The 20,062-nt window shown below is 33.9% G+C and overlaps 1 protein-coding gene across 1 annotated transcript; it reads right to left on the bottom strand.

Annotated features, from left to right (window-relative positions):
- Nucleotides 1–1,454: 1,454 nt before the first annotated feature.
- LOC145035379 (uncharacterized) lies at nt 1,455–2,890 on the bottom strand. Its single transcript, XM_078983925.1, has 3 exons — nt 2,354–2,890; nt 2,052–2,271; nt 1,455–1,618 (listed from the first exon to the last, which is right to left on the bottom strand). The coding sequence occupies exons 1-3, from the start codon at nt 2,888–2,890 to the stop codon at nt 1,455–1,457; spliced, it is 921 nt and encodes a 306-aa protein (XP_078840051.1).
- Nucleotides 2,891–20,062: the final 17,172 nt, after the last annotated feature.

Below are 20,062 nucleotides of genomic sequence, written 5' to 3'. Positions count from 1 at the left end.
GAGTCAATAGAGACTCGAAAGTGATTGTTTGGCATCCCGTTGAATTACAGTCATATGTTTGATGAGAAACAATGAAAGGATTCTTGTAAATAGGCTTAAGGGTGGCTTCATCTTCAACCAATATCTGAAACTCAATGTAAGTTCGAAAGTATGGAAGAAGTACTTTTCTGAACAGTATACCCATAATAACAAGTATGCTTTTGATTTATTTAATTGGTTGGATAATATAGAAATCTCAAGAAAAATAAAAATTGGATCTTTTGGGAAGAAAAGTCTTGGTTCGAGAAAATGACAACGAATTTATGAACATAAACACAGATGTTGTGTAACCTAAACCTAAGTGGTAATATCTGAGAGTCTCGAGGGTTGCGTTTATGGAAGTGAAAATAATGGAGAAATGTTGGAGATAGTTCCGAAGAGAAAAGTGTGCCTCCTCTATTAGGAATGACAATGCAGTGAACTGTTAACACAATTGAGAAGAGTAAGGTAGCTCAATGACTTATGTGAATTTATAGTCTATTTGGGAACAAACGATTGGTAATATCGAATCATTAAAGCTTCAAACATAGAGTCTCAGAGGCTTTAGGCAACATGCATCAGCATTCTTCTAAGGACACTTAGCTAGTACAAAGATTCAAAATTTCATACCTACCCCATCATTCTAAATTGAAATAATAATAAATTGTACCAAAATTAACACTTGCAACCATTCGGAACATGAAGTATAAATTTTGAAGCATTCTGAGGGCTAGAAGCGGTTCAGAGAAAGAACACTGCTTTACTTTACTATGTTGATTTCGGAACATAATTTGCTTCTTTCATTCCTAAGCCTTGTAGAATTGATTAAAGGATGGTTCAGGTAAGGCTTTTGTAAAGATATCAGCCAGATGATCAGAGGATCTCACAAAGTGAATTTCAACATTGCCATCTTCTACGTTATCCTTTATAAAATGATACCTCAGTACTATATGTTTTGTCTTGGAATGTTCCACTAGGTTGTGGAAAATGCAAATAGCACTTTCTGAATCACATTATAATGGGATCCCCTTCATATTAATTCCATAATCTCTAAGCTGGCTTTAAATTCATATCACTTGAGAGGTACAAGAGGCAGCTATGATATTCTCAGCTTCAACAATCAATAATGAGAAGCGTGTTCGTTTCTTTGATTGCCAAGTTATGACTTTGCCATCAAGAAAATGAAATCCTCTAGTTATACTTTTTCGATCAAGACCACACCCACCAAGATCAGCATCGGAGAATGCTTGCACAAAGACCCCTGAGTTGGAAGGATACCAAATTCCGAGTAAGGTTGTTCGTTTAAGGTATCAGAAGATGTTCTTTACAGCAGACATATGGGGTTCATGAGGATTTTCCTAAAACCTGGCACAATAGCAAACAGAAAACATAATGTATGGACGACTAGTTGTTAGATACATCAATGAACCTATCATTTATCGATAGAGAGTCATGCCAGCTGTTGTCTTGTCCAATGATTGTGTCAGCATCGTTCTAAATGTCATTGGAACCTTGACCTTTGAATCTCCCACCATGCCGAATTTTGCAAGTAAGAACTTTGTGTAGGCTTCTTGGTTGATGAATACCCTCCGAACTCTATCTAATATTTAAACCAAGGAAAAAGTTAATAGGGCTCATTAAGCTCATCTCAAATTTAGTTTCCACCAATTTTCAAAATTTAGCAATAAATCTAGGATTAGTGGATCCGAAAATGACATCATCAGTATAAATTTGCACGATCATTAGATGGTCACCATCTTTCTTGCGAAAGAAGGTTGGGTCGACTGAGCCTTGTTTAAACTTAGATTGTTTCAAGAAACGATTTAGGGTTTCATACCATGCACGAGGTGCTTGTTTTAAACCATACACAACCTTATCCAAAATGTAGCAATGATTTGGAGATTTCTCATTCATGAAACCTAGTGGTTGTTCCACGTAGACTGTCTCACTTAATTCACCATTCAGAAATGCACACTTGACGTCCATTTGATAGACTTCAAAATTTTTGTGTGCTGCATAGGCAAGGAAAATACGAATAGATTCCAGCCTTGCAACTAGTGCGAATGTTTCTTCATAGTTTATGCCTTCTTTTTGACAATAACCTTTTACGACCAATCGTGCTTTGTTCCGAATGACATTGCCTTCTTCTTCGAGCTGGTCTCGGGATACCCATTTTAATCCGACTAGATATGCATCCTTCGGAGTTGGAATCAATCTCCATACTTTGTTACATTTGATCTCATTAAGCTCTACCTGCATACATTACACCTAATCAAAATGATCAAGAGCAATCTTCACAGTTTTAGGCTCAATTTTGGAGATGAACGAATTAAACATGCAAATATCCATTTTTGAAAATAATGCAGTTTGATTTGCTTTTTTTAGCTCTAGTGAGAACTCCAGAAGTTGCTACTCCAATAACATGAAATTTAGGATGAACCTTGGTCCATTTCGCCAATGGAGGGTAGTTCGAATCGTAGATTGGGTCCAGTTCTGCATTCATGTCTTCAAATTCCGATTGAATGCCCGAGTCATTATTTTCATTCTCATTCTTCCCCTGGAAAATTACATGTGACTCAATGTTTGGAATCGGATTCTCCCCTTGGACCGGAATGTCATTGGTCACTCCGGGATTTAAATTCTCCCCTTGAACAGGTAAATCGGATGTGGAGGTTGAACTAGAACCCTCCCCCTGAATAGGTGCATTTGTAGCTTGTGGTGAAGGTGAAATTTCAGAATCCTTCGGAATAGGTGGCGCATTTCCAAGACCTTTGGCAGCATCATTGATGATCTTCTTCAACATATCTTCCTTATTATCTGGGGAATTAGATTCGGAGGAAATAGCCTTTTCAAGCTCATCAAAAAAATTCATGAATTCCTCATAAATATTTGAGAGAGGAATCATCATCGGATTTGTTGAAGGAGAGATTTCATCATCTTGACAATCATACTTCTAATACTTCTTGAGATAGTAATCGTCAAACGTGACATCATAGGTTTCTTCTATCTTTTTGGATTTCTTGTTCAGAACCATGTATGCTTTAGTAGTAAGAGAGTACCCCAGAAAAGTCCTTCGTCAACCTTTACATCGAATTTGTTTCGTTGTTCTTTTGAATTAAATATGAAGTACCTGGAACCGAAAACATGAATGAAATTAACGTTAGGTTTTTGTATATTCAAAATCTCATAAGGAGTGATAAAAATATCTTGTTGATTAGAGAGTGAGTCTGAGTGAAACAGGCAGTTCCAATAGCATTAGCCCATAAATATAATGGAAGGTTCGCAAATGATAGCATAGTCCTTACAGCTTCGCAAAGAGATTAGTTTCGTATTTCAACAACACCATTCTGCGGAGGAGTGTAAGGAGTGGAAAATTTGTGAGAGACTCCTATTTCAGTTAAGAACTCTTCAAACACTTGGTTTTGAATTCTAAACCGTTATCACTACGTACATTCCGAACGGGCTTTCGCAATTTGAGCTCGATCTGCTTGATGAAGTCATTAAGTCTCGAAGTTGCTTTTGATTTCCTTCTAAGAAAATAAACCCAAGTAAATCTAGAAAAATCATCAACTATCACTAGAATTTACTTGTTACCACCAATGATCTCTATTGCAGATGGGCCACAAATATTAATGTGTAAAAGGTCTAGTGGCTCGATTACTTTGGTGTTTACAATAGTTGAGTGACTTTTGCGACTTTGCTTTCCTAGTTCACATGAAGTACATAGATGTTCAGTCTCAAAGTTCAAAAGAGGCAAACCTCGCAAAAGATCGCCAAGTATGAGTTTAATGACATCCTTGAAATTCAAGTGAGAGAGCCATCGGTGCCAAAGCCAACTGTCATCCGAAGATGCTTTCGTAAGAAGGCAAATGGTTGGCTTCCCTTTGATTAGATTCAGATTCAATGGATACTTTTGCCTTTTCTTTTGGATTTCAGAAGCATTGCCTTTGTTTCCTTCTCAATGATTTCAGATCCCTCATCATCGAAAGATACTTTTAGCCCTATACCTACAACCAGTTGAGAAACTCTTATCAAGTTATGTTGCAGGCCTTCCACATAAGCTACTTTCCGAATGGAGAATTCGCCATTCATGATCATTCCATATCCTTTGATCTCTCCCGTGGCATTATTTCTGAACTTCACCTTGTCTTCGTCCTTCAGCAAGCAGAACTCCCTCAACCCTTCTCTCCTTCTACTTTTTTTTTGAACGGCAAATCTACTCTATTCTACTCCTACAATTCTCCTAAATCTCTCCTTCTACTTATGTGACGCAAACCGCCACTGTTAATATACCATTCTGAGTCATCCTTTTCGTCACAAATCACATACAAAATTCAGAGAGATTTAGGAACCTAAAGTTTTTTGGGTCCTCATGAGGTTTTCTTAAGAACATGAAAAGTTATAGCTTCATCAACCAAATAAGATCTCTTTATCAAAGTGGAATTCTCTCCTTACGAGATTTTGAAAACAACAATCCTATTTTCTTTAGGATTCTTTTATTTAAAAGGAATTTGGTTTTTTAGATTATATGTGTTGCCTCGCCACCTTTTTCATAAACTTCTTTTCCTCCTTTTTCAAATTTATTTTGGATTCCTTGAAGGAAATTTCAAGTTTCGAAACAACTTTTCCTTTTCCCTTCAAATCTTTTGATGTATATGCAGATTTTTGAAATATTTTTTTTTGGAGAAAAATTGGGGTTTGTCTTTTCCAAAGGCTTCGTTTGTTTCACAAATGATGGTTTCGGAAAAACTTTTGCTTTTGAAACCTGTGGAATTGAAGACTGTGGCTCTGAAAATGATTTAGGTTTTCGATTTGAAGAGAATTTTGCATTTTGATTTCAGGATCTTTCTGGGTTAACAAAATTTGAATTTTTAGATTTCCAGAATCGCTTTCTTTCTTTTAAGTTTTTTTGATATCTATCATTCAGTTGACGTTTCTTAGCAATCAATTCATCAGTTGACTTATGAATGTTTGTTATAGGTTTCTCTTTTCTAACAGGTATGTCAGTCTGTTCGGAAGATGTTTCACTTGGGAAATTTTTGGTGCCACTAAGACCAACTTTATCATTACAAGGTTTAACACAGTTCAATGGTTCTACGAAACATCTCCCTTTGGTTTTCCATGAGGTCATTTCGGAAAGACCTTTGATTTCATCAGAGTTATCAATTGGTCCTGACCAAAAGAAATCATTGCAACCATCTGCATTATCATCATTTACTAAGGACATTAGTTCTGACGTATCGCTTTTTTTTTTCAGTCCGCTTTTTACAAAAACTTGATTAGGGATGGTTTGTACTTTCAGAAATATTGTTGTTTTAGCTTTTAAAACATCTGAACCCTTATTTTCAACAACACGAACATATTCAACTAAGTTTTTCAGATATTAACTTTTTCTTTGGTTCAAACTAAGTTTTCTTTGAACAATTGATCTCATCCTCTACAAAAGTCTCACTCATGTCACTTCCATCAAATTCAGAAACATTTTCAGCATTGAAAGTGTTTTCCGAACTCAATTTTGTGCATAAAGAGTGAAATTTTTGCACAGTATCAGATTTAATATGTTCTTTATCATTTTCATCCAACATTTGTTTTAACATGCTTTTATGTTCTTTGGACTGAATATATGCTTCAATTTTGTCAAGTCCAATTTTGTAAGATTTAGAAACATCATCCGAGGACACAATGGATTCATACTTATAGCACACTGCATCGATTTCATCCTCTTTCAGTTCGAGAAAGGGTAAAATAATTTTGTGTATCTTTTTCCCTATTTCACAGTCAAGATGAAATTGAGTTATGTTAAAATATAACCGCTTCGCAATCAAATAGAAAATATTTATTTGTTTTAAAAGCACTAAATTGTCTCTTTTTAAATAAATAACATCATCCCTACACCAATTCATCTCTAACTCCAACTTCTCTATCCACATCCGTCTCTCTTCACTCTTGTTTGTTATCGTGATGATTTGGTTAGTTGGGTTAGAATTACTTAAACATGTTCTTTTTAAGCTATCACTAAAACTAGAGATAGTAAATTTCAAATCAGCTAATTCGGATTCGTAACGAGTGATTGGAATATTAAGAGACTGAAGAATAGATTGTACCTTACTGATGACTCTCTCGCATTCACTGACCTGTTTAAAAACAGGTCTTGCAGCAAAACAGTTGTTAGAGGCCTGGCCGCTATTAGTGGCATATCATCTCTACTCCGAGACATCACTGCGAACCATCAAGCATCTTCCCTCATACTCAGGGAATCTAGAATTCATTATGAAACATCCACCATGCTTGGGCTTCCAAACTTCCTCGTCTTCTGAATCAGTTAACCAGACTTCAACACGTCCAAACTCAACATACACTCCTTGGCCAAGTGATTCTTGACAATAGTTGCAGTCATAGCCGGAATCTCCCATTAGCTTCTTTTCTTTCTTCACCTCATCTTTTTGAGATTTGTTAAGGTTCTCATCCTTTTCTTTTTCTGAACTGTAGTTCCTTTTCCAATTCCTATTTTTGAGGCGTGTAAAATTCTTTTTAGCAAAATTTTTTGGGATTTGACACCGTCATAGCGTATTCTTCTTTCGTAAGCTCACAACCTGAGAGATCAGACTCCAAATCTTCTTCTACTACATTTTTACCCTTCGCAACCATGGCAAATGATCCCATTCCAGAAATCATCTTCCCTTCCTTTTACTTCATATTTGTGGGATCTAAGAATTCCTACCAGCTTTGCCAAAGTGTAGCTCTTAAACCGTTCATGAGCTTTAACTGTGGATATAACTTCCTTCCATTCAGACCTTAATCCGTTCATAAAAGTAACCTTTTGCTCAATCTTTTTACGCTTAAGATTATGTTTAAGCATTCTGCTCAAATATGGTTAAATAGATTGAAGGTCTAATCAAGCATTTCATTAGACTTCTGAGCAAAAGCACCAAACTCAGAAAGAAACATTGTTTGAACTAAGTGTTCCATATCTGCATCGCTTGAGTAAAACTCGTTTAACCTATCCCATATCCCGTTCTCTATATCATAAAAACTTACCAGACGAAACGTGTTTGGAGGAAGAGCGAATCCAATTATTCTCGTCGCCTTGACGTTGCTTAAAAGCTTGAATTTTTCATCTTGAGGAATATCTTTAACGTCAACAAGAAGAGTGTTGTATTTGGCTTGAGTCTTAACGACCCTCCTTGTAGCAGTAGGAGCAAACGTCTACTGGGTCATGGCTTCCCATATTAAAGTACCATGATCTTCAAGACCCAACATGTAGTCTTCGAAGTGCAGTGCCCATACTTCGTAATCTTGCGGATAAATGAAAGACCCACACTTTCATTCTTGAAAATTCTTACTCCAAAACATGTTACATGCATATTCATAAAAACAATATTTTACATTGATAAAGTGACTACAAATGACTGGATACAAACCAACTATTACAAAGTGTTGTATATTACATAACTACCCAGGATACTATACTTTTATATATACATGGTCCCTAAATACAAAAGTAATATTATAACTATACCAAATCTTCCAACAGTATACGATTATACTGGTTACTTATCCTCTGCAATTTTTTAAGCATTGAAAGGGGTAAGCGATTACGCTTAGTGAGTTCAGTAATAGATACAATATAATGTTATGCCATACATATACTTCAATATGGCAGAAGCAAAGAGGAACAATGAACAATAACGGCATATATGAATCATGCGACAAGCTCTCCGTATCAGTCAATGATTAGATTCAATGATATACAATCAATGTGACATAACAATTTCAATACTTGATATACATCAATAACGCTTCGGCTCAAATGTCATAGAAGACATGCAATTTTGGATTATCACTTTGCTAGAATATACAGGCTTTTAGCCCTATAAAGCCCTATGCCAATACCAGAAGCTATACGAGTCATGCTCTACATAGCCAAAGGCACAAAGCCAATACCAGAATAATACGAGACATGCTCTATATGGCCAAAGGCATAAATCCAATACCAGAATAATACAAGACATGCTCTACATGGCCGATGATATAAAAATCATGATAGCACAGGAAATCACATAGCACATATAACACATAATATAAAATTGTTCCTACATATTGAACTCGCCGTGAAATAACCAGGGTTAAAATAGTAATTTGAGCAGTACTTCGTTACTATAATTAACTTTCTTTGATGAAAACCAAAGGCTTTCTTGAAAATCGGTTCTTGCAAAGGTTGAGCTTCAAACCGAAAAGATAAATTTTCGGGCTCTTCGAGCACTTCGGAACGTATTTCGGATGTTGGTTTTGATCCTGGAGCTTCGGGGGATATTGGAATAGCTTATAAATGGATTTAGGGGTGAAAAGTGTCAAATTTCCGAACTTAAACCGGGAGGGTTCGCACCTCCCTTATATAGGCGAAGCTTTGGCCAAATGGGGGGGGGGAGAGAAGCATGTGGTTGTTCGCATGCGAGGGGAAGGGCACGTGGCTCGCATGCGAGGGTTCCAGGCGTCGGATGCAAGGCAAGGATAGGTGGCTGGTGCGAGGTAATAAAATCCATGGACAATTATTCCCATTTCCATACAGGAACACTAAGACTTTCTGGAGTTGCATCGAGGTTTTAGTGCTCTGTTTTAACTTGTAAGCATACTAAGCATTCTTGTACATATCTTCCAATGTCTCTCTTTAATCCAACCCACCAATAATCAGCTCTTACTTCATAGTACATCTTACTTGTACCAGGATGTATTGACAGTTTAAACTTATGGGCTTCATCTAAAATCTTCTGTCTTAATCCGCCAATCTTTGAAATCCATAGTCGATTCTTAAATGCCTTTAATCCTTGTGGATCATCAAGTAAAACATTAGCATAATGTACCATCCCTTCTTTCTTCACATTTTCTGGCTTTAAGGCCTCTACGTGCCATTTCTATAGTTCAATCAATAATAGTGAACTTTACTGTAGTGTGAGTAATAGTATAACACATACTATTACGATAAACCTTTCTTCTAAGTGCATTGGCAACTATATTGGCCTTTCCAAGATGGTGTAGGATTTCACAGTCATAGTCTTTGATCGGCTCCATGGGTCGCTGTTGTCTCATATTCAAAGTTTGCTAACTTAATATATACTTGAGACTTTTGTGGTCAATAAACAGTTGGCATTTTTTACCATAAAGATAATGCCTCCAAAGTTTTAGGGAAAATACTACTGCAGCGACTTCGAGTTCATGGGTGGGATAATTCTTTTCATAATCTTTCAATTATCTTGAGGCATAGGCTATCACTTTACCACGTTGCATCAACACACAACCAAGTCCTATTTTTGAAGCAATAAAGATGTCATGGGGAACTTTCTGAAGTAGTAAAAAAAGGAGAATCAATAAAGATGTCATGGGGAACTTTCTGAAGTAGTTAAAAAAAAGGAGTATTGCTCAAAAAGATACCTCCTAGAGATAAATAACATGTTCCAGAATTTGAAGAAGGAAAAAATAAGCATCGTTGACTACGTTGCTGCTTTCTCTTAGAAGATGAAGTTAGTTTCACATTTGGTCCCTACTAAACTTTCAAAGATAAATAAATTCGCTAATGGACTACCAACATATCATGGTTCAACAGTGAAATTATCGACTACTTTGAAATCAACCATTTGGGTCCATATTAGGTAGAAGTATTTGGAAAGGACAGGAACTGGAGAGAAGAGGAAGAGCAAAGGATATTCAAAATCTAATAAGAAAAGTAGTTTTTTTAAAACTAGTCCCATCGATAAGAAGTCGGAAAAGACAACTATTGGGTAGGGTGGTGTGACAAGTGCAAGAAGAAACACTCTGGAAGATGCGATGAAATAGTAACCTACTTCAAGTGTGGAAAGACTGTTCACCATGCTAACGAATGTACATCCAACAAGAAAGTGTGTTTCAATTATGGAGAAGAAGGACATTTGAAGAATGTTTGGCCAAAGAAGAAGGGAGCTACAAAGCTAAATGTGCAACCGAAACCATGAAGATTCTCACAAGAGCCTCTTTCTCTTACGCTACTCCGGTTATCACCATCACAACATTTCTAACACACTGAATTACATTGATTAAGTGATAAACATTATTATTATCAACATAGAACATTTTTCTGACATTGGAAAGACAAACTAATATATGGTTTTATATACCAACCCGTGCGGTCTTCAATTTCATCGAATATAAAAAATCAGAAAATTTTATGTTTCGCAAAATTTGTTGTCCGTAATTCTTAACGAGAATCGTAACATATTTTGGTTGATCATCAACAATCTCCTATTTTTTAGCGGTTCAAACGAGAATGAAAAATTCACTAGAATGTCATTCATTTGGTTGTTAAAAAAGGTATTCTTAAATCCATGTCACATTAATCTTATTTCATCATCCCTTAGATTCCTAACTAAACACCATAAAGGATGATGGTTACATATATTTAAATAGTTGCATTGGTGACTTGAAAATCGATCACAGTATAGTTGTGGTAGCTTAATGAATTATAAATAAACATAAAAAATGTTGCAAATGATTTTTGGTTTATGTGATTAGTTTGTGATAGGGTTGTTATCTTGCCCTCAACTTGTATGTGAGTTTTTGGATGTGTACCAATAATTTTGATGGGGCAAGTCTTTAAGGGGCTGGTTGTTTTTTCTAAAAAACTATTTCTAACCATTTTTGGTTGTATCACACAGAACACGCGTATCATTTGGTCATCCGTAGCTGTTTTTTTTTTTTTTAATATTCTAACTTAAAAACCTCTATGTGTGTGCTGTATGGGACAACATTGGATCATTCACTTCAAATCACTTCTAAACCCTAATTTAAAAAATTATATATAAAAAAAAAACCAACAGCAACGAACGGGACTCACAATCACATAGGGTCGCTCCCATCTTCTTCCTTCTCCATGCAACCTCCTACCTCCATATTTTTCTATTCGTTCCGTCCTCATCGCTGGCAGATGTCACAACACCTTCATAGTCGCATGCCTCTTGATTAATCATTTTCTCATTCGTGTCATTGATTTGATTCTCGGTTCATCAATCAAGTTCGTTTACTTCATCTCTTTTTAGATCGTTAAAGCAAATTCGATGATATTGATCAATTAGTGTTCTTATATTTGATGGAATAATTTGATAGTCTGATTTGACAATCGATCCATGCACTTAATTCGACTTGGAAAGGAATTTTAAGAAGATGACTTATTTGATGATTTTTGTTGATCAACAACCGAAGAACAAGAGTCGAAATTGGTGTAAAAGAGTCAAAATTGGTGTCCCAATTAATTGAAGTGATTATGGATTGTTTTTTGTTATCAAAGTCATTATAAAAGAGTCAAAATTAGTGTTCCATATAATTCAGATCGATAAAATGGAGTTGAAAGTCAAGGATGATAATTGTTGTTAGTTAAATCTTAAGTTTTGATGAAGTGTTCCGATAGTTTTCAATTACATCAAAATTGGTGACGATCAAACATAAAGTAGTTGTTTCGTCGATTATACATCGGAATGAAAGTTTGTTGGACTATGGATGAAGAATTCATGAATTACATGATCAAATTCAGTGGTCAAAACAAAAGGTCAAAATTTGACTTTTCGATAGTATGAAATGAATTAGAAGTTGAAATCAAAGATGTTTATACAATTGTTATAGTGCTTTAGATGTCATTCAGTGGAAAATCCTATGAACGATTTCGTGTTGTCGAAGGGTCGAGAAACTTCGATGATGGTTCGATAGTGGCTCTTCAATGACGATTCAAATGGAAAAATCGAATTCAGTGGAAAATCCTATGAACGATTTCGTGTTGTCGAAAGGTAGAGAAACTTCGATGATGGTTCGATAGTGGCTCTTCAATGACGATTCAAATGGAAAAATCGAATTTTTCGTCATTGCATTTTCTAGGGTTAGAATGTTTCCAGATCAAAATGGTATCGAAAATAAGTGTTATTTTGACCTTAAAACACTAGAATTATTAAAAAAAATTGTGTTGAAAAACTATTTTAAGTTTATAAAATCATTTTATTTAAATTTAAGTGCAGCAGTCTGCAAACGTTAAAAAACAAGCAGATTTTTTATTAAATGTTGCAGCCATTTGGTCCACCTCTCTAGCTGCAGAGGATTGCAGATATCAGTCGCAGACTTCAAACGTTTTCGCTTCGAAAAACAAAAGCACCTAAAAGTGACATAATATTTGTGTTTTTAACTATCATCTTGTAAGTTGTAATTAAACAATTCTAAAATTTAAAAGTTAATAGCCCTTGTTAGATCTTGTTATATAACAAAATCATAAACTGAGGTAAGACATGTGGAAGATATGGTGGATAACCTATTGATCCATGTTCAAATCCTGGCACCACTCAGTCCTTGAGGTCATGGAGGTTCATCTGCAGTGACTCCAGGGCATAAGGCAAAACTTTATGTTTGCAGCGGGGGATTAATCGATGCGCGAAAGCTGATCTGAAAACCCTCATTAGGAAAGTTTCCTTTTCAAAAAAAAAAAAAAAGAACTATTATGCAATGTCATTTTCATTTAGACATTATCTTGATGCAATTTCCCCAAAAGATAACATAATTAATAGTGTATTTTACTTTTTTTGCTTCGGTAGTGATTGTGGTCACATGGAAGCCTAAAATGGGAGAAAAAAAGTGTGAAAGTAACCATTGGTTGAAAGTGGAATACTAATTAATGGAAATGTTGCATACAACCCATCATTAGCTTTCCAAAGTCCAAAACGGCATGTATGGTCCAAGTGTTAGCATATATATATATACATATATATATATATATATATATATATATATATATTCAAATAAAAACAGTAAATAGTAAGAACGTAAAAATGTAAAAACATTATATTTATGTTAATTTTCATATGAATATTAACATTTAATTATTCATATATTCACTATGACGTTATTATTTTATTAACAATTTATGTATGAGCATTTTTATAGCGAAATTTTAATTTTAGTTTGAACTTGTAACTATTCATATATTCATTGCTGAATAATGATTTAAAATTGTGGATACAAACTTCATTATAGAATAATAATATAAAAATAATGTTTTTACGTTTACAAACTATTTATTGTTTTTATTTAAACTATATATATATATATATATATATATATATATATATATATATATATATATATATATATATATATATATATATATATATATATATATAACCATTATTAATCAATAAACCATTAACCAATCCAAAACGTCAAAATTTAAAGCGATCAACGATAAAAGTAAGAGTTGTAGACTTGTACAATGGACGCATATGCACGAGATTATAACAAAACTCTTTTTTTTTCCGTTTAAAATATTTTTTAGGTCGTGTTTTTTATCGGAAAAAAAAACTGAGTATACCGTTGGTCACGATTTTCCGTCCTATTTCCAAAGAGATCTATAATGATATATAAAAAACGAATTTTTTTTAGAAAAAAAAAAAACTCACTTCATTTTCTTTGTTGAAAAGTTAATGTATATTTTTTTTATAGAAAAAAATTAATAAATATATCAAAATTCATGCTTTCATTGTACTTTTTAAACATAGATTTATATTCATGTAAAAAATGATATTTCAGTTCAGATTCACATTGTGAACCTGTTCAAATACATATTCTGAACCTTCTCAAATTCACAGTACACATAATAGTAAGTTAGATTCACAGTGTGAATCTGAACTGATCGGAGCTTTTTCATATTATAATTGTTAAAAATTGAAATATTTACCGTTTAAATTCACGGTGTGAATCTACACTGATCGATGTTTTTTTTTTTTGTGAACCTTCTTAGATTTATAGTGTGCATAATAATAAGTCAGATTCACAATGTGAATCTAACTGTTCGAGCTTTTTCACATTGTGAATATTAAAAATTGAAATATTTACCGTTTAGATTCACAGTGTGAATCAACACTATTCGAGGTTTTTTTTTTTTTTTTAAATCGGTGTTCATGTTTATTATTAGAATACAAAAACATAATATTTTTGGTATAATAATAATAATTATTATTATTATTATTATTATTATTATTATTATTATTATTATTATTATTATTATTATTTTGATAAAAATAAACTTAAATATTGAAAAAACTAACAAAATAAAGTGAGTTAACATGGATATTTGTGGAAAGATGATGAAAAATGGAGAACGACGGTATATTCGTTTTTTTTTTTTTTATAAAAAATGTGGCCTAAAAAAATTTAAACGAAAAAAGAGGTGATTTTTTGGTAAGGAGGTGAATTTTTGGTATAATCCGGTATGTGTGTGTCCGATGTAAAAGTATGCATCTATTTCTTTGGTCGTTGATCGTTATGATTTCCGACCCTCACGATTGGTTCCTTGTTTCCTTGTTAATTATGGTTCTTTATTGAACCTCACCCTATATATATATATATATATATATATATATATATATATATATATATATATATATATATATATATATATATATAAGGCTAGATTAAAATGCGGATAACATCTATTCTGCGGACATATGTGGACAATGCTATTTTATGAGAATGACTAAGAAATAGATTGGTTAGTAATATGAATACTTCAACCTCATATAAATATTATAATTATCATGCAATTTGAGTAATTATTATTATTATTTGTTCCCAGACATCGTTTTTCATTCATTCTCATTCTTACAGAATACGATTATCAACAATACTTTCTGACAGAATGAAAATCATAAAAGAAGTTCATAATACCCTTATAGACGATTTAGTTAGTGAAAATGCATAAAAATGATAATAGTTATATGAGGTTAAATGTATTTAGATTACCAAACAACAAGTTTTCTTAGTCATTTTCACAAAATAACATTATTTACACGTCCGCACAATAGATGTTCATCCGCATTTAAACACGTACACATACACACACACACACACACACACACATATATATATATATATATATAGAGAGAGAGAGAGAGAAAGGGAGAGGGAGAGAGAGAGAGAGATGTTTATATATATATATATATATCAGCATATACTGTGCGAACATATATGGAAAATGCTATTATGTGGAATAACTAAGAGAATAAGTTATTTGGTAATGTGAATATGTTAAACTCCATATAACTTTTTTCATGATCAAACATTCTCACTAAATTAATCTTTTATAAGGTAGCAGGAAATTTTTTTTCTTTATTGTTCTTATTCTATCAAAATGTGTTCTTGATGAATGAGAATTAGTAAGAATGTATAATAATGAAAATAGACATGTGAGGTTGAACGTATTCACATTATCAAATAATATATTTTGGTAGTCATTCTCAGAGAATAACATTATCCACACACATCGTATATATATATATATATATATATATATATATATATATATATATATATATATATATATATATATATATATATATATATATGCAAGTTCTTTTGAAAATCTAAAGATTTGTGTGAACTTAAGAACTACTAATCCAAACATCATTTTTCAACATCAAAACCACAAATATTAACAAAATGAAGTGTCAGCTATATCTAGGCTTAAAAGAATTTTGATGATTTTTGTATTGTTGATTTATATATATATATATATATATATATATATATATATATATATATATATATATATGCATGCATATTTATGAATCAATAGTCATATGTACTGTAACACCGAGAATCTAAAAGGCTAAATACGGAAAGTAAACCCCATGTCCATAAGGTCTACTCGTCGAGCCCAAGGAGGATAACTCGACGAGTAGAAGCAAGATTATGACGCGTGATGAAGGACGTACTCAACGAGTCAGAGAGGACCTACTCGACGAGTTGGACTGGGTTTGGGAAACCCTAAATTCGAGAGTTTGTACCCTATTTAAGGATCTTATTCCCTTCATTTCAGCCGCATTTCCAACCTCCATTGTCCAAACCCTATATCTCGAACCCTAATGCTATAGTGAGCCATTATTGAGTGTTCTTGAGTGATTTGAAGCTTAAGGAAGAATGAGGAGATTGGGGAAACAAGAAGAAACTAGTAGATCCGGCCACATTACCTTATTTCCATCACTTTTTAGTCATCAAGTTTCTATCTTGGCCATTAGTTCTTTAGATCTCCTCCTTTCTCTTTTATAAATGTTTATGGTCCAAGAATGATAGCTTTTGGGAGTTGGATGTCCCAAGTAAGGATTCCATCAGATCTGGGACCATTAAAGGTTATGATGGCATAAAGGTGAAAACTTTATGCCATTGGAACCCTCATGCAAGCTTTAAGGAGTTATTATGGCCTTTTAATCCCCAAAAGGCCATGCATGGAAGAAAAGGCAGAGACTTTATGTGAGGAAAGAATTTCTAAGGCCTGGATCTATGTTGGTACGCCTTAGTTTGGAATACCATGGCTTTTGAACAAGGATCTATGCCTTAAGGAGTTAGGGTTTGAGCTTAACCCTTGTAGGAAATGTATTAGTAGGTAAAGTTAGAAACTTCACCCCTCTAGTAGTGTTTCTAGAGTATATATGGAGTTTAGATTGTAGATCTGAAGTGTATAGGGATTAATATGTTAAGATGACCCAAACTGATTGAGGGACTCGACGAGTCCAGGTAGGGACTCGATGAGTCGAAGTGAGTTGTCCTGTTTCTGTTCATGCTAGAACTCGACAAGTTTGAGGATTGACTCGACGAGTTGATCCGATAGAACGCGACCATGAGTAGCCAGGGAACTCAGCGAGTCAGAGATTGACTCAACGAGTTGGATTGGGATTTCGGGATTCTGATCTATGGAACTCGGTGAGTTGATTCAACTCGGAGCGTTGACTGTGACCATTTACTTTGACTTGGACCAGAGCGTTGACTTTAACCAGGGGTAAGATGGTCATTTTACTCATATAAGGATTTTCGGTTTTTAACTAAGTGTTCCTTGTGAATTTATAGCCAAGGAGTTATTGGAGTAGCCATCAGAGATTCCTCACTTGAGATTTTAGCAGTCAGCTTAAGAGGTGAGTTTTCTCTTATAAAAGTGGGTTGAAGGCACCAATGCCGACTCGTTTATGTATGTTAGTGTATGTCGAACCTAGGTCCGATGTCGGGGTTATCCCGATGTAGATTGCATGTTCCAGACTTCGGTTCGATGTCGGGCAAGCCCAAGAAATGTTTAGTCTATATGTTATGTGTAGTGTGTTTTAGACTTCAGTTCGATGCCGGGGTAAGCCCAAGGAAGGTTAAGTTTTTCAAACTTCAGTTCGATGCCAAGTGGGGCCCAAGGAAGTAATGCACATTTAGTTATACTTGTTGTCTTTGTGATACTTGTATGTGCCTGGTAGGGAGGTGAGTGTGGGCGGGGGTCCGTGTGACATCCACATTTTCACGGCCAGAAAAGACTGATTTTGTTTATGCTTGTTTGAAAATCAGAGTAATATTTTTCATAAAAGTGTTGCAGAATTTGTTCCTAAAATAAAAATATGATAAAGATTTATCAAAGCATTTTCGTAGAAATGTATTTCATTAAAAAGACTCGGGATGTCATGTTCGATACAGATCAAAGGCATAAACGGTACAATATAAGCCTTACTACATTATTTCATATCGATAGGCCTATATCCGTAATCCCTCATCCAAAACATCACATCTATGCTCAAGCGCCACTACCTGTAATACATGAAACTGAGTGGGTCAAGCTTGTGAGCCTGGTGAGCACATAGGGTTTTCAACCCACAATATATAAGTTTATTAATTTCATCAACCAACAATAACCCGATTACCCGTTCCTGTTATCCTCACATTACGTCCCTAAAACACCTATCATAAGGGACATAGACTAAGGATCAATCATCGGGAAGGACACTAATGCAAAGGCGATTCCTCAACAATAAATGTCCTTAAGGAAACCATGTGGAGGATGGAGTACACCAGTGAACACATCGTTCACAAACACCTACAGGTTGTGAGCCTGCTAGCGTTCCACTGGACTGTCTAGAAGAGTTCGTGGTCGTCATCCATACTCCGCTAGATGACAGAATCAACAACAACAACATTGATGCCTCTCATCATTTTATCACACATCGTCTTCGTACATCTACCCATGTTTTACCCCAACATTTTTGTAGATATAAAATACTTATACAGATTAAATCATTTATAACATGTATAAAATCATTCATCCAGCATAGACAGCAAGTATTCAGATAATATGCACACTTACCATGTAATTTATTTATAATACATCATATCTATGTGTAAGATGAAAGTAACTATGCACTCACCTGTTAAGGTACTAATTTTGAACTTAGACAACGCTTCGTTACTCTTCAAACAATTTCCTTCGGCAAAACCTAGTATTATTACCACTAGGGTTTATGTTGGATTAGTGTCTAAGTCCATAACTATTTTGGTATGTACTTGACCCGATGGTGCATGGTCCTTTTGGGTTGCCTTCACCAAAGCAACTTGATTGGAGAAATGAATAAAGAGAGAGAGGATAATATGATTTATTAATATGTTATAAGAATAATATATTAAAGGAGAAATCATATTTGTTTAATTAATATTGGTCAATAATTAATTAAGAATTAGTTTTGTGATCAAATGTAATTAATTAAACTAGAGGGGCTGATTTGTAATTATGTGATAGTTACAAAATAAGGTAAGGATTATCTTATTTATATGGTGGACGAATTTAAGGTTGGAAAGCCTTAGAATTCGAGTATGATAAGGATTCAAGGATTATCTTATTGGTTGCTTAATGGATAATCAACTAGATAAGGATAATGACTGAAACCCTATCTTTACACCTATATAAACACCCCTAGGGTCATGAATTCGTGTATCCCTTCCCAAGAGGTCCTAGATACGAATTCTAACCTCTCACCTCTCTCTTTATACCTTCTCCATTTGCTTATGGTATTTGTGAGCCATTAGAGGAGTGACACTTGTGACTCTAAGCATTCCAAAGTCAATACAAGGAGATTTGGGATTGTTATTACTACATAACAATCAAGGTATGATCTTAAACCTAATTACATATTAATATGATTACTTGTATGCTAGAATTAGGGTTTATAGTCTTGGATTCAAAGCATGTACAATAGAGAAACCTAGATCCAAGCATTAGGGTTTGTATGAGCACATAGGATGTCTTATGACCAAAACCCATCAGTGGTATCAGAGACTAGCTTGGTTTCAATTGTATTGATGCATTGTATAACTGGAAAATCGTTTTTTGGGCTTTATGGCTGAGGAACTCAGCGAGTTCCACAGTGTACTCGGCGAGTAGACCTCAACTCGGCGAGTACAGTGTGGTACTCGGCGAGTTCGAGCGTCAGATAATGCTTATCTCGGGATTTCTTGTTGTTTTTGCATTTGGATAGTTACCTTATCATGTTAGATCAATATAAATCCGATTTTATGATATATATGACTATATTCTTGATCTAATTAAAGATAATTATCAATTAACAAGATAATTGTTTCCTTATAAGATAATTGATTAATTATTTTGAGTAAATTGATAAATTGTTTTGCAAGAAATCATTAAATAAATCAAATATGGATAATTATGTGATTAAATGTTAATTTAAAATTATTTGTTATTTGATCCTTGTTGTTATGAAAGGTTTCATATTTTCCCCTTTAGGTTTTATAGTTTAAATTTGAACCCAAAAGTTTTGAAGTTTTGAAATCTAAATAGTTAAAACCCTAATGTTTTGAAATGTTTCAAAACTTGCCCTCAAGTTTTGGAATTTAAAAGTTGATTAAAAGTTTAATTAGGAATGTTAAATTCTAAAACCCTAGTAATGTTTTGAAAAGTTCAAATCACACCCTTATGGTTTTATTAATTAATTAAGGAGTATAATTAAAAGAGATTTAATAAATCCATAAAAGTTTAGGTTAACCATTTAATTGAATTAAAAGTGTAATTGTTAAAGTTAACCATATAGTATTTTAAAAGTATAAAATACACCCTATACTATATATAACATTAAAAGTATAACATTATATATATGTATGAGTACAAGTCAGTCTTACCGTTAGTAGGCCTCATTCACGAAGCTGGTCTATAAGGGGTGTTTAAGGAAAT

This window comes from Lactuca saligna, chromosome 3 (assembly GCF_052625555.1).
Source record: "Lactuca saligna cultivar CGN05327 chromosome 3, ASM5262555v1, whole genome shotgun sequence".
In the NCBI taxonomy this organism is placed as follows: Eukaryota; Viridiplantae; Streptophyta; class Magnoliopsida; order Asterales; family Asteraceae; genus Lactuca; species Lactuca saligna.
The sequence above is the reverse complement of the archived record's forward strand: the minus strand, read 5'-3'. Positions and strand labels throughout refer to the sequence as shown.

What these genes read in the sequence shown, in the direction of transcription:
- LOC145035379 (XM_078983925.1), bottom strand. Translation starts at nt 2,890, where the DNA reads ATGAATTTTTTTGATGAGCTTGAAAAGGCTATTTCCTCCGAATCTAAT. An exon ending in TCAAAAATGGATATTTGCAT is followed by an intron (nt 2,272 to 2,353) that starts GTTTAATTCGTT and finishes TAATGTATGCAG; the next exon opens with GTAGAGCTTAATGAGATCAA. An exon ending in TGCAAGGCTGGAATCTATTC is followed by an intron (nt 1,619 to 2,051) that starts GTATTTTCCTTG and finishes TTTAAATATTAG; the next exon opens with ATAGAGTTCGGAGGGTATTC.